Below are 16,417 nucleotides of genomic sequence, written 5' to 3'. Positions count from 1 at the left end.
TTGTAGAGGGAAGATGTATTTGCTATAAAATCAAAACAAGTCTGATGATCTGATGACTACCACAGCTGCTGATATTAAGACAGGCTTAGCTGTATTTTCAGATTGGTGCCGAAGTGTGTATAAATATGAACCAACTACTAAATTAGCTGCAGTGACGTCTACAGCATAGTAGGTGGATGTCTATGAAGAAAAGGATAGAGGAGGCCTGGATTCACCCACACGGACTCTTATGATTAGGATCCAGAGTGTCTTCACTAACAGGACTTTATGTTTTTAAGAAACAACTTTGTAGGAAGATGTGATTGAAAATGACTTTATCTTAATAACAGATACTGTAAACTTTATCTTAATAACACGTCGTGGAAGACTACAACACTCAACCTAGAGTAAAACTGACAGCATCAAATGAAGGCTCCCGATATCCACCTCCGAATCCCTGGGACTGTGAATGTTACATTACCTGGCAAAAGGGACTTTGCAAGGGTGACTAAGTTAAGGCTTTTGAGTGGAGAGATTATCCTGGGTTATCTGGGTGGGTCATAAACACAACCCCACACAACCTTATGTAGGAGACAGAGGGGCAGATGACTACAGAAGAAGGAGACATGATGAGGAGACTATGAGGCTGTCTTTCTGGCTGTGAAGATGAAGGGAAGGCACAGGGCCCAAGGGATGTGGGTGACTGACTTCTAGAAGCCAGAAGAGGTGAAGGAACCATTCTTCCCTGGAGCCTCCAAAAGGAACCAGCCTGACTGACACCTTCACTTTTGCCCAATTCCTGACCTCCAGAAGTGTGAGAGAATAATCTGCATTATTTTAAGCCACTAATGCTGTGGTAATTAGTTACAGTAGCAAGAGAAAATTAATACAGTCACCTTGAAACCCTTGTCTCCACATGTCCTCCAGTCCTAAACACTATGTCACAAACTTGCTCAATCCCAATCAAGCCCCTCATCCCCTCATCAAAAGATCCACCTTAAACCAAACCCCCCAAAACCTCATAAATAGCCTGCCTTCCCTCTCTGCTCTGAGATGCTGTTACGACTGTCAAGGCAGGACTCCGCTCAGGTCGGCTTCATCATCAGTGTTTTGGTGTTATTTTCAGAAGCCAGCAGGAATGGAATGAGGAAATTTGAAGTAAAATTCTGTCTTGATAAATACAGGGCAGTGATTTAGGGCTTTTATAGTCTGAAGTTACCAGAAGGAATCGGTTTAATAGTATAAAAGATCATAGAAGAATTTCAGGTGACCGATGCTGGGTAATGAGGCTTGTAAGGAGATTATTACTACTCAATTCTATCCAGAGTCTTTCAGAATAAACACAAAAAGACATAGTGATGAGATTCTGAATGATGGAAGAAACAATAAAACATGGAGACATAACTTAGGACATTATGTTTAATGTACATGCATCTGGGAGAGAGTGGAGCAATGGAAGAGAAACAATAATGAAGGAAAAACAGAAAAAATTCAGGCAACGGAAGAATCTCATCGTTAAATGATAAGGGACCATCACATATCAGGGAATATTAATGAAAAACTCAAAATCAACACTTAAGACACAACATTTATACATATTCAGGTTGCTTACAAGGGAAGTAATCAGAATGGAGTCAGAATTCTCTTCCACAAAATTTAATGTTAGAAGACATTTGATCAAGCTTTCCAGAATTCAGAGGAAAAGAGGAAACAGTCTAGAATTCCAAAGGTTTAAACCCAGCCAAACTATAACTTAAGAGCAAGGGTGGGAAAAAGAAAAAAAATACCATCCACGTACCCTTTCCAGAGCATAACCAGGATGATGCCAACCCAATGAAAGTGAATCAATGCAGGGAAGTCAAGTGAAGAAGAGAAGTGGTTCAATGCTGTTAATACCTCCGTCCAAAAAGAGCGGTCTACCCCCTCTGAGTTTCCAGTAAGTCCTGAGAGTTATGGAATTTACACTACCTGATTGAGCTCCCAGGAAGTAAACAAACAGCCAAAATACAAACAAGCCAGCTTGGTCCTGTTGCCCAGAGGAAGAAACAGGTTTCGAGAGGTCAGTGTCTGTTCGTAGGTCACATAGTGAGTGAGGGATGGTGCCCAGATTCAGACCCAGCACTTGTCTGATTCCAATGCCTGAGTTCCTACCTGCTTGGCAAGGCTCCCTTCCATATATGGAAGAGTTTCGGGCAGGAATTTCTTAGCATTAGGTGATGAGCGTACACTCAGTATCATCAAGTTGGCAGATAAAGACATCTCTGACAAAAACGTTAAGACACCGTTTGTGATCTCCTGTCTACAAATTATTGTTAAATACTTAATTGCTCTGACAAAAGGGAATACCTGCCAAGCCCTCTTCTTGTGCTTTTCATATCTTTACATGAATGGTGTTTTTCCAAATAGAGTCATATATTACATATTTGGTAATCTGTCTTCTCATAGAGTACTGCTCGACAGCAGTTATCTTAAAGTCTCTGCTCTTTTCTTATCTTTGAAGATAAAAATATCACTGCGGCAGATCTAAAAATATTACTCAACCTTACTTATAAATAGTCTAGTTGATAACAAGATCTTCTAACACTCTATTAATTTTCATCCATAATGTATTATTTAAGGAGACCTGGAATCATATTTAAATTTAATAAACATACCCATGCCCCAAATAAAATAATGTGTAAATGGATTTTACAAACCATGGTATTCTGGAGGTGAAGGAGACACAATACTTCTTACTCTCTGCATAGCTGCTACTTTGCAACTTAAACAGCGCCTTTATGTTCTTTGTTTAATTTGATGTTATCAACAGGGCTACATCTGGCAAGGAGAGTGTTCCCATTTCTACATCACATATAAAAATGACGCTCCATATCCATGTAGCGCCCTTGGCTGAATCACTGGCAGACCAGAGTAACAGTGCTCCAGCTTTAAACTCAGTGCTTCTCCCATATGTCTTACCTCTCAATCTCTTCTTCTTCTTCTTCTTTTTTTTTTTTTTTTAACTCTTTGTTGATTAGTATTCTTATATTTCAACAAATTAATGCTACTTTCACATTTATGTCTCATAAAATGGTGAAAAAATCTTAATGCACATAAGATAATCTAGAGGAAATAAAACATACAATAACTTGAAATTGTTCAAGGTTAAGGAAGAAGCAAATTCAATATAGGGTCTCTTGCTCAAACTCAAGGAACACGTGCAGTCCTGAATTTCTCCCTTAAGATAGAGATTATATTGACATTTAATGTGTGAAAAATTGCACTTCATGGATTTACCAGAACAATTTCTACAATATGATGTTGCAGTGCTTAGATGAATGGTGATTTCAGCAACTCTCCTCTAATTTGATATTTTTAGAGAGGGTAATAACCACATTCTCAAAGCACAGTGATCTATTTCACAAATAAAACCAGCTTCCTGGTGATTGAAAATTCTTGAGCTTTCACTAACAGAAATCAGTGATAATGTTATCTAGTGAGCTGCATGTTCTCCAGTTGTTAATGACAAAAAGAATGGTTTCTTTGACCTACCATTTTACTTCCTTTTCAAATGCTAGAAAAATCATGTGGAAAAAATCATGATGTTCTGTTCCCAACAGGAGTATTTTAGATGTGGGTAGTCATGGTCTTTACTGTGTGAAAAAAGAAGTTTTACATAATGGGGAGGGCTAAGATAAAATCCAGCAGAGGCTGGATTAGATTGGAGGTATCAATGTGAAGACAGATGATAAGAGACAGAGAGACAGACAGAGAGACAGAGATAGACAGAGATGGAGAGACAGAAAGACAGAGGCAGAGAGAGACAGAGAGATTGGGACAGAGAGACAGAGAGAGACAGATACAGGGAGACTCAGAGAGAGAACCATCCCCACAGATCACTATAACATGAACCAGGTGTGCAGATAGGAAGAAACCTTGCAGTCTTTTTGTTAAAATTCCTCTCTATGTCTCACTGTCTCAACTGGCCCAGCAAACATTTTGTTTTTCCCATCTCCATGTGAATTTCCTTCCACCCCATTGAAGTCCCAAACCACTACCTCACCATCCTCCTTTGTCTTTAGCTGAAGAAGGTACTTAAGGTAAGGGTTTGGGCCATTTTGGCGAGTGGCTTGGTTTCCTGGGTCCCTCCATGTGTACACGTTATTAAACTTTTGTGTGATTTTTTCCCGTGTGTCTGTCTCATGTCAATTTAATTCTTAGACCAGCCAGAAGAACCTAGAAGGGTCGAGGAAAATTTCTTCCTCCCTGACAGGTCTGTTATTTAACATTTACTTCCATCTGCTAAATGCCTGAAGTCACATTTTCTAAAACTATTTCCATCTCTGAAGCAGTCAGTTGACTCCAAACCAGCATTATACCTAAGAAAAAGACCAAGTCCACTGTGTCAGGAAATCAGAAGTTATTGAGTATCCTGAAGGAGGGCATGGTATGTCCATCCACAGTCATCCTACCGTGCACAGTGTCCAGAATAACACAAACAAGAACTGTGGGGAGTGACACCCCCAGAGCTTCTGTCAGCCATTAAGTTGCATTACGTTCAGTCATGACCTCGGTTGCACCAAAAAATTCCCACTTCAAAACCAGTAATGCACGTGTCACTGAGGGTTCACAAATCTGACCCTTTTTGCTTTGAAAAGACTCCCATACTCACTATGAATATTTGCTTTTTAAAATACGAGCTACCAGCTTAATTAAACACAGAATCAGTACAACAGGTGAGGGACGGTACACAGAAGGTGCATGGCCCCAGGCGCCAGTGCTTCTGTCTTCCAGCGCCCTTGTCTGCTTTTTTATTTACCCTTTAGAACAATGACATTTTGAGGCTGGCAAGTGAAGGGTTGCTTCAAAGAATGTGTACATATATTCAGTATCTCTAAACAACTTAACAATAATTCAGGATGATCGCTGCTGTAGTGGTAACAACACAAGTCATCCAACTATAAAATACAGTCTGATTCCTCTGTTTTTTAAACCATTACTAATACACATGACTTAGAATAACATGTTGCTGGGGTTAAAGTGCTTCTTTTAATAACATGGAAAAACATTCTACAATGCTTTCGATTTCTGCTGATTTAAAAATAAAATAGCATGAGTGTTGTAATTGAGAGATAGGATGATAAAATATATCGATATCCTGGTGCTTTGTTACAGATTGCCACAAAATAAGATGAAAAGGCAATCCACAGTAGCCTGCAAGTGTAGTTGATTCCCTCTGTACCCATAATAGGGCTATATAAACACATTATCTTCTGTACAAATAGCCTGGAATTACTTTTATATTTTGTATATGATACATGTCATGGTCCATTAGCATTTTATTTCCCTGCATCCTTCTAGCACAGTTCCCAGTGTCTGAAGGACATTCACAAAAGTGTCATTGAGAAAAGATGTTTTCATGACCAGGGGCTGTGGTGGGATGGGATGCTAACAAAAAGATGTGTCTTAAGAAGCAGTCTTTTCTGCTTCTTGGATGAGAAAGCATGTCCTCTAGCTACACGTGGAGTTTTATGAATTCTTGGAGACAATTCCAAAGAGGCTGAGGCATGAAGATGGACAGCATGAAGCCTGAAATACTTTAAAAAAATTCCCATAATCCCTTCCTTTTGGTGAATCATGCTGAGTACTTCTGATTACAAGGAATTTCTGCCGATAGCAGAAATCTGTGGCAGAAAGAGGGCTGGGTGTTGGTCTGGAGGTGGTGCTCCAGCCATGGGCATTCAGTAAGTAATGCCCTTTGGGTGCTGTCTCTCTGCTGCCTCCATGCCACCCAACCCCAGGGACACATGACTCATTAAAGTAACTGTGAGTCTCACTGCTCAAACATGATTTCTGAAGTCTAATCTTGTGACTTGACAGAAGTGTAGTTTTTGAAAGTGATTGGTGATGCTCTGATGATATACTTTCCTCTTGTACTGTTTGTTAAGTGGGTGGATTAATCAAAAAATAAAATAAAAATACTATTAACCATACTTTTCCTGTTTCCAGGGTTTTACAATTCCCAGTGCTGTTTAAATTCGAAGTGGGTTCTGGGTTTAACCTAAGGCTTATTTAAGCAAGCACAATGTATTAATGTTAATAGAAGTATAACGTCAAAATATCTTTCCAGATAGTTTTATGATCATCTGGAAACCTCTAGCATTCAAAACAAGTCATTGTATCCAAGAAGTGTGTTAGAAAGGTGTCTTGTCTTCTGCAGACCCTGGGATCTGTATCCTGTGAGCACTTTGGAAAATGGAATTTATTCTACAAATTTTAGCCTTAATTTTGTCCTTGCTATCGCAGTGAACACTCTGAGGACTTGTAAACCAAGACCAAAAGCTTGCTCACAATCTCCTCTTGAATGTTTTTACCTCCTATTCCATAACTTTATCTGTCTCTGCAATGGTGATTGTTCCTGTACCTGCATCAGTACACCAATGGAAGGCATCTTTCTGACAATCATCTCACTGTCGTGTCCCCAGGATCTAGAAACTAGAGCAAGATAAAAGCAGGGTCCCAGGTAGGAGGCTGTTGTGTGAAGTTGGCAAATGGTGGTGGTGGTGGTGATGATGGTGGTGGTGATGGTGGTGATGGTGGTGGTGGTGGTGGTGGTGGTGATGACGACGGTGGTGGTGATGATGACGGTGGTGGTGGGGACTAGGTAGCTGTAGTGGGGTGCTCAGAGGTGGTGGTGTAATGAGTAGATTGTGAATGGAAGGTCCAGAAGTGTTGTTAATGGGTTGTTTGTAAGTAGGAGGCAAAGTGGAGTCAGAGGTAACTCTGATTTTTAAGTTTTTTTCCCCTCTGACCTAAAAAGAGGGTGGAGTTCTCAGTCACTGACTAGGCATCTGGTTATATGATTCTGGGGTTCAGGCATAGATGCTGGGTTAAGATACAAACTCAGATTCTGTGTATACATTGAAATTAAAACCATCATATTGGATGCAATGACCAAAGGAGGGGCCATAAGTAGGAGAGAGAAAAGTTTTGAGAATTTTTTTCTTTTGGCTTGTATATGTGTATTTTAAATTGAACTATAGTCAGTTCACAATGTTGTGTCAAAGTTTTGAGGATTTAGCCCTGGGGCTTTCCTGGCAAAGGAGACTGTGTCAGACCATGCTCATATAGCTAGCAAGGTGAGGCATGAGAATTGGACATGGAATCTGGACCGCTGGTGGCTGCTGCTCACCTCCAAAGGGCACTTTGGGTAGGGTGGGTTTGGGCGAAAGCCCAGTTAGGATGGACCCAGAGAGACTTGGGAGTGTAGTGAGTACCATACACTCATTACAGGACCCAGATTTAAGGGGAAGGGTGTGAGCCACCCGATTGGGGACTTTTGCCATAAAAAAGAGAATTTGGCAATGACTGGTGAGGCAGGTGGGAATGTGAAATGTTTTAGCATGGTAGAAGCTGTTTACAGATAAAGACTATGCTGAGTTTTAAGAGAATACATTTGTGTTTCCACCCATGAAACCTGGGATGTTACTCAATGTATTCATAAATGTTATGAATAATCACACAACTTTTTTTGTTTGCATATATGTTCAAACACCTTTAGTAGCAGATACACCCTCCACCTCATCTCCAGAAACCCTGCTTCACGCTGTGGAAAGCCAGGGCTTTGCATTAGTTGGGTTCAAGTCTGGCACTGCTACTTAATAAAACTGTCAATGCTAGCTCAGCTTTCCAGGTGCTGTTTATGCTCCAGGCCTTTCTAGTGCTCTACCTGACACGTAATTCTCCGCAGACTCCTGTAGCACAGGAGCTATTGTAACACCCATTTTCCGGGTAGGAAAACTGAGATGCAGAAATGTTAAGTGAACTGTCCTCAGTCCCAGAGGGTAAAGCTGACCCTGAGGGTTTGTTAAACTGCTGTCCTACAGTTCTGTTTGCCCAGCCCTGGTGCTAACAGCAATCTAGAGCTGTCAAAAGGGAGTTTAAAAAATTCAACAACACGCTTATCTATCTCTTCAAGGAAAAAGTTAAACGGTGTTTGATTTTCCAATCAAATACGTATTAGTTCAACAGAGGCTTCAGTAAAACCAGAGACCATAGCCAGCATGATTCATAACTTCCATGAAATCAGTGTGTAAAGTTTAGACGTCATTTTGTGATAGTGGAAAGCAAGCTAAGGTATGAGTAACCTTTTGTTAGTATTTGCTCAGTAAGTCATGCTGCAGATAAACACAATCAAATTCCTTGGCTGGAATTTCTCTCCCAGGAACCCCTTTCTGTAGGAATACCTGCTTTACAAATAGTCTTGCCTTATAAACAGCTTCTCCTGCCACCACCCCCACCCAGGGAGGACTTCTCAGCCTGCAGTCAGTCCTGCGCTGAATGCCAGGAACTTGCTTCTGATCCACGGAGCACCTTCGCTACCTGCACCGCTGGGCCGCGGTGCTGCACCCCCGGGCGCTGGGCTGGAACGCAGGGCGCCTGGTGCCCACAGTGGGCGGTGCCTGCCTTGCTGTGTGGGGCTTTGCTGCTCTTGACCCTTTGTGGGGCAGGTTTAAGGCGAAGAGCATCTTTGTGAAGATGCTGCTGCTAATTTCCTGTCTCTTCGTTGGGCTCACGAGGGACTTGCTCTTTGCTTCATCACATTAGTAATTATGTAGGTAATCCTACTGAGGCATGTTTAGTCTCTTTTTTTCATGGTAGAAATGTTTTTGGAGTTAGATCCTAGAGCGGCACTTGGCTTTTCACTCCTGGAAAAAGTATTTAACTTCTCTAAGCCTCATTATATTCATATGAAAAATGGGGCCAATAGTACTTTCCTTGAAGCTCGTGAAGACCCAAAATAATGTCTGCAGAACTCCTGAGCAGATTATCTGGAGTGTCTCCCAAGAAGACTGTCAAAAGCTTTGCACACTAAGTGGTGTTCTTGTAAAAAGGTTTGCTGTGACTGTTAAACTGGACAAAGTGTGCAAAGCTCCTGGTGCTTAGTAATTTCAATAATAATTGTTTCTCTGTGTGAAGCATACAACGTTAGTTCAGGCATGGAACATGCCTTCATTAAGTTACATGGCTTCTGATACTCTGATGAGTCACACTTTGCTGTTTGTCAATAAATATGGTAGAAAAAGGACAGTTGTCAAACGGAAAGTAAGAGAAATATGACTAAAGTTTCCTTCGATGCAAAAAGGAAGTGTAAAGAAATAAAGGAAATTGCAGTGAATAAAACATTACTATACAAAAAAGAGGGATCAGCTGATGACAAAGCAGGACAAAAGCAGCCAACAATTCCAGTAGAAGAATCAGGGCACCGTACTCAGAAGAGGCAGCAGATTTCAGTGGATGAGAGCTTGTATTGTAATAATATATGGATACCTGGCTTGGCAAGTATTTTTTATAGACACTGCAGTGAAATTTCCTCCATTCCAAGAGGTATATTTTAATAACATCTTCCTATCTAACTAGTTAATAAATCAAAACCAGTCCAGGCTTGCCAAAATCATTTAGTTAAATTTTACTTTCAATGGACAGTTTTACAGTCAAGCACGTAAGTAAAATGTTTTATGTGCATCAAAGGTCAATTACCTTCCTAATGTAACTAGTCCACTTAAATTAGCGTAGTCATTGATAGTCATCCAGCTCCATAATCCTAGAAAGTCATTTTAAGGGCTATTGTAAGCTTATTTCTTACAGGAATGTAACCACTTTTCTATGATTCTTACCTCTTGCTTGCTTTATACTTAAATTTTCTCTATTTTGTAACTGACGCTAATGAATTACGTTGGTGGCTCTTGAAAACAGTCACACAATTACCCCAAGCAGGTGGATTCAGGTGTCGTATATACTGAATCAGAACCTGGGTAGAGGGCCTGGGGTCTGTTTTCAACAAGCACCCAGTCGTGATCATCTGCACTGTGGTGTGATGAACTTCCGCTTTCTGGCCTACAGGAGAACTTGTCTTTTGCTAAAGGACACCAGACCCAAATGGAGATTAAACAAGTGAACTTGACCTCAAATATTGGCCTCTTTTATACCAAATTCTTACCAATTGGGCCATGTATCTTAAGAATATAAATAACTACTTTAAAATACAGGAACATCGATTATGTGAAAACATTTTATCATCAAAACTTGCTGAGGTAATACAAAACTGAACATTTATCTCTGCAATAGCTGATCAAAACACTTAAAATGAATTTTTAGGCATGCTCAAATCCAACTCTTTAATCTCTGATTTTATCTGCTCCAGAAACATAGCAAATCATCTCATTTCTTAAAAAGCTCCTTATCATTGGTAAGTTTTAATAATCCCTGAAATGTAATTTAAATGTTCTATAAATGTTTCTTTTGATAAATTGGCATGTTTTGAAAAATTGGCTTAAATTACCTAATAACTTTTTTTTCTGTAGTGAAATGTAACTCCCACACAATTAATAAAACAATAGTAATATTTCAACTGTAAATGAGATCCTGAAATCATTACGATTAAATTAAAAGTCTTAAACCGACGGTGATGGAAAGTAACCACATTTTAGGTCCTCATTCAGTATTTAATTTGAAAAACAATATAAGTAAATAAAATTTTCTAGGAATTAATACTTTGTAAGTAAGTAAATAACGTTATTTTTGTGCCAACATTTAACCAAATAATTATGTTGTTTTTTGCATTTTTTATAATACAGATTTTTCTAATCATCAACACACAACACATTTATATATAATTTCCAAGACTGTGTGAAATGGTTTCAAACAATGTTTGTTTAGGTAACTCAGAGTCTATGTTGGCTTTTCAAAACATTGTGGACTATTAGAGCGGTTGAATCAAAATGACTCAGACAAGGAAAAAGGTAAAATGACTAAATTGAGTTTTCCATTAAATTCAACAGATAATTATTCAAAAATTAACTGTATTTTCCAAAAAGATCACAAATTTAAAACAGAAATGAACAGTAAACTATTTTTAGTTGCTTATAGGGAGAAATAAATTTGGAGATAAAAAAATCTTGTTATGACTTCAGTTAGAATTCTGAGTCAGGTTACTTATGAAAGTTGGGGTCACTAAATTGCTTCTATAGAATAATACATTATTTCAGAATTAGCACCAATTTGACATTTAATCATAATATCTTTGTTTAATAGTTACAGTGAACACGTACTAATTCAAACTTTAAGGAAGATAAATTAAAACACCAATATATCCTGTTGAAAATGTCATGTACCATAAATGAAATGTTAAAAACAAGGTTCAAATCTCAAAAAACTAGAAAGTTTTACAGAAATAGCCATTATACTTACATAGTCTCCACAAAACATTCTGATGGTAGTTGTTAACTTCAGAGCAGAGGGGCCTTAGTAAGTGATCAGTTGGACAGACTTGTTTCACTATGTAGGTGGAAAGAATTGAAGTTCACTGTTGAGATTTAAATATATCTCGTTCACCTCAGTCTCTCAGGCAAGAAAACACAGGGTCAGTTCTGGATACAGCAAGTCTCGAGATACAGTATTTATACGGGGCTATCAGTCCTAGTGAGTAGGTGGAATTATTGCGCAAAACAAATAGAACCCGTAGTCTTAGCCTGGTCCCATGTTGATTCAAGAAAGATAAATTAGCAGACCTATGAAAGATGTATAATCTTTTGCGACAGCTGGTGACTCCTGGAAAGTAGGCTGATAGCCACAAGGGTAATGATTTCTTTTCTGCTTTATCATTTCTGCCAGCCAGACGCTGCGAGGTGCTCGAGCCCCTGGCTTCCTACTGCAGGTGGCTGGGCTCTGTGTGCGCTTCTGCCGTTCTCTGAGTATTGTCACTATCGTGTATCTGGTCTTATGTTAAGATAACATGTTTAGAGTGGAGTTGATTCCCCAGGAGGAAGTCTTTGGAGGAATCATATTCACTGTTATTTTCACACTTTCACACATCTATTTTATTTTAATATCTAACTTTAATACAGTTTAAGGAAATGAATTTTAAAAATACCTCCAACTCTACTTGTGGCCTCACCCTCCCCCAGCTCCCCCCCCCCAACTCCTCTTTCCTCCTCCTTTAATTGCTTTGGCCCGGTAAGTTATTTCCATTATTTTTATGAGTTTTAAAACAGCTCATCAATTTCTTCAAAAAAGGCTTCTAGCAGCTGGATTGAAATTGCATTGAATTTATACTTTCCTTTGGAGGAAACATGAGTTCTCTAAAAATGTATAATCTTTTGATTTATTTCTCAATTGTTTAAAAGTCTTCTTTACTTTGCTTCATGAATGTTTGTTGTTTTCAGTGCATTTATTTTAATTTTATATGAAATAACTCACATTTTCCATGAAAATCATATTGTAGTTGTTATTTATTTTGCAGTTATTTAGTAATAATAAACAGGTATTCTGTGGATTTGTGTATTTTTACATTTAATTCTGTGACCTTACTAAGCTGACTTGTTAGTTTTTATAGCTTTTATAAATTTTTTAAAATTTATTTTTCTTACCTTATTTCACTGGCTAGGAACTTAGTACAGTGTAGAATAAATGTAGGAGCTGGTGTCCTAGCTGCTCATGAGTCCTGGAGGGAGGCACTCAGGTTTTCTTAGTAAGTGTACTATTAGCTGTTGGTCTTTAATAGATGTCTTTTCACTTTGGGAAAGTCCCCTTCTAGTCATAGATTACTGATAGGTTCTTTATTTAATCATGAATGATCAGTGGATTTTTAAAATTTCTTTCTCTGAAATTATTAAGATAATCAAATGAATTGTCTTCTTTATTTTATTAATATAGTGAGTTATATTCATTTATTTTGAATATTAAATTAACATATATTCCTGGAAAAAAATTCTGCTTGGCCATTATACATGGTATTTCTAATATATTGCTGAATATAATTTGCTAGTATTTTGTTTAAAAAATTGCATCTAATATTCATGAAGACTATGATACTTGTATTTTCTCTTTCATAATGTTTTGCCTGGCATTGTTATCAGAGTAATACTGGCCTCATAAAATGAGTCGAGGATTTCTTTTTATCTGTTTTGAACAGAATTTGAGTAATACTAATACCATTTGGGTGGTATTAGCATTATTTCTTTCTTTAATATTTGATTGATTTCATCAGTGAAGCCGAAACTGTCTGGAGTTCCTGGTAAAGTCTTTTTTTATGGATTTAATGTTAATGGATATTCAAACTTCTATTTTGTCTTATGTTCAAATATTTATAATAGGGGATTTGAAGTTGTTTCTCCTAAATTCACGTGTGGGCCCACTCAGAATGGTTTCTGTTGACTCTTGTCCTGGATTTGCAGAACACTTTGCTGTTTCTTAGAATGGCTATTAATTTTTGTTTTAAATTTCCAGCATCCCTTACAATTCTAAGCTCTCATTTCTGATACTTTGCCCATGTAACACTATGGTTCACTCTGCTGGTTTGCATCACTGTAGCTGTGGGGTTGAGAAGACCCATAACCCAAAGCTGCAAATTCACGCCTGAAAGCCCCAACTCACATCTCTGACTCTTTTAAGAGCTATTTCTTGAGAGCAAAATTGCCTATAGCCTCTGTCTGATTCTGAGTAATTTCTACTGCCTTTACATAATTGACATTTTATTTTATCCAGTTCAATAACTGCTATCTATCATAATTTTTATTTCTCTCAAATGGTTGAGTCTATACAACCATTTTACTTGGACACCATTACTGGAAGTTCTCCCTTTATTCGCTGAAATTTAATTATTAAAAATCCTGTGAACATGATCCTTTCAATATTGTTTCTTTTTTATTAAGATTTCCTTAGAGTAATAGTGCACAATTTGCCAAAAACATAACTATCTTTCAAATGTATTGTAATATAATGAGATAGATGAATTGTTTTCTCAGTTCCCCATGGACGAATGTTACTGGTGGCTAGAATGAGGGAGTGACAGCCTACATTCTGGTTTTACTTTTTTTTATAGGTGTAAGCTTTGAGAAGCATATTCAGATAAGTATTTTGGTAGGAATAGGAAAAAACTTTTTATAAGACTATAACTCAGTTCTGTGAAGCTCTGAGTGATATGAACATTGTTATGTATCATCAACATGTTTATCACTTTACTAGTTGACAAATAAATTTGGTTTAGAAGGACTTGCTGTTCAATCATTATAATCATTCATCTCAATGTCTAGTAAATGCACAAAAAAGAAGACCTCTCTCATGACTATTAATTTTGCTCTAATTATTTTCTTAGATACATCTTGTTGTCAGAGTTAAAATTAAACACTACTGGGGGAAGGGAGCTCTATAAATAGGATTTCTGTCACCTGATATCAGTGACCTATACATTTATACCAGTGTTTCATTTTCTTGGTTATCTCTAAGTGCCTTGAAAAGACCTGACCAGGGGACAAAAGTCAGACACTGCAGAAACATATAGATGTAGTAGTAATTAAATATCATATTTGGAAATAATGAAGTTTGTAATTTTGACTTTCACTGAATTAAAACAGCAATAAACAACTGAGGGGAAGTAATTCATCTTAATTCAATGAAGCTGGGGTTTTTTCCCTTTTTTATTGAAATATAGTCAGTTTACAATGTTGTGTTAATTTCTGGCGTACAGCACAATACTTCTGTCATACATGGACATACATACATTCATTTTCGTATTCTTTTTTTTCTGTAAGTGACTACAAGATATCGAATATAGTTCCCTGTGCTGTACAGTATAAACTTGTTTATCTATTTTATATATACCAGTCAGTATCTATAAGTCTGGAACTCCCAATTTTGCAAAGTCCTGGGCATGAGGTCCCAGACTGCAGGGAACGACACTTTGGTCTCTGTACATAAGTTTATGTTCTTAAAATACAGGTTTGTGTACTTTGCAGACATTGACAATGAAGAAGTGAGTAGCTGTTGGGCCATTAGAAAAAGCAGGGCTTACACATCACACTAATAAGTCCTGCAAGTGGATCGTTTACTTAAGGCTCCTGTGTTGCTGTTATGTTGACCTAAACCTAACAAGTGTGTGGTTGAAACTCAACCGCAGAGTCACAGTGAACAAGGGAAACGTGCGCCCGCTAGAAGCACAGATTGACGGGGTGCGGTTTAAATGTGTGACGGCGAACACCAGGTGTGTGGCCATCTGCTCGGAAGATCCATTCAGCCTTCCCCTCTCTTGAAAGCCAATTCCACGTCTTCACTTCACGGACCCTCACACCCCCGCCCTCTCCACTCTTCTTGCTGTTGCTTGCTAGGACTTCTGCTGTTGAGGAAACACCCATGAATGCAAACAGATAATCGTGTTTTCATCCACACCCCAGACCCACGGCCCCTGCGCCTGACGCAGGCCCTTTCCACACCTGTGCCCAAGCCCTTGACTTCTGCGTTCTCTCTCACTCACACGAGGTCTTAATCTTGAAATTATCCCATTTCTAATCATCATCTTACTCTTTTAATATTTCCATTAGCCCCAGAACACGTTATAGCAACTCTCATTTTAAAAAGCAACAGCAGAGGGGACTATATTCAATATCTTATAATGACCTTTAATGAAAGAGTATGAAAATGAATATATATATATTCATGAATGAATATATATATATATATATATATATATATATATATATATATATATATATATATATATATAAAACTGGGACACTGTGCTGTGCACCAGAAATTGACACACTGTAACTGACTGTACTTCAGTTAAAAAAAATAAAAAGCAACTACCAACCAGAAGACAGGTTCCCTTGGCTCCATGCTCTCCACCAGCTGCACCCCCGCTTTCCTTTCCCTGGTGGAGAGACAGCTCCTTTGCCCAGTCATCTACCCTCCACATGACCACTCACCTCCTATCCTTTCAGTCACCGCCTCCCCCCAACTCTGCTCTTGTCATGAACAAACTGTCATTTTGCAAATCTAGTGGCCACTTCTCCCTTATCCTGGCTCTGAAGGACCGTCCTCTTGGCTTCCCTCTGACCGTGCTGGTTTCACTCTCTCAGTCTGCTGTGCTGTGATCCCCTCCTCTTCCCACATTTGGAAATGTTCCAGGGATTAGTCTTTGGTCCTTTTCTGTTTCTGTGTCAACATTTGCCCTGAATTATCAAATTTAAATCCCGGAGCTTTAAAACCATCCATGTACTTACGGGTCTCCATTTTCTGTCTTGTCCCTGAGCCCCAAATGTTGATTCGACACCTTCATTTGATGCCTGAAAATGGATCCAAAAGAATGTACATTTTCCTCACACCACCACACAGCTGCCCTTCCTTGTCAGTCAGAGCCACCACAGTCCCCTGAGCAGATAGCCAAAAATCTAGGCCTCACCCTTCACTGCCCTTCCTTTCTAGTCCTTTTACCCTGGAACACACACACAGATTATTTGTTAGTTTAAAGACTAAAAGTTCTGTCATCTGAATCTGTTCACTTTAAAAAATTTTTTTCTTTTTCTAGAACTTTAAAAATGTTACTATTGGTTATTCTAGCCAGCAATCTCTGTAACCTCACTCTGTATACCTCAAGATTCTTTCTGAAACAAAATATGAAAAA

General features: G+C 38.5%; 1 protein-coding gene across 2 annotated transcripts in view; it reads right to left on the bottom strand.

The window, feature by feature from the left end:
- The window catches only part of ANXA10 (annexin A10), a 55,949-nt gene extending 39,843 nt beyond the window's left edge, over positions 1-16,106 (bottom strand). Inside the window, exons 1-2 of one of the 2 annotated variants that reach the window (XM_032470902.1) lie at positions 16,017-16,106; positions 11,209-11,295 (exon numbers count right to left, since the gene is read on the bottom strand). In XM_032470902.1, the coding sequence (XP_032326793.1) occupies positions 11,209-11,295; positions 16,017-16,026 (97 nt within the window). In that variant the 5' untranslated portion in view covers positions 16,027-16,106. Of the gene's footprint in view, positions 1-11,208; positions 11,445-16,016 lie in introns of those variants that run through there. The other variant, XM_032470904.1, reaches the window with a different exon arrangement.
- Positions 16,107-16,417: the final 311 nt, after the last annotated feature.

This window comes from Camelus ferus, chromosome 31, assembly GCF_009834535.1.
Source record: "Camelus ferus isolate YT-003-E chromosome 31, BCGSAC_Cfer_1.0, whole genome shotgun sequence".
Taxonomy (NCBI): domain Eukaryota; kingdom Metazoa; phylum Chordata; class Mammalia; order Artiodactyla; family Camelidae; genus Camelus; species Camelus ferus.
This window is presented reverse-complemented; position numbering and strand designations above follow the sequence as displayed.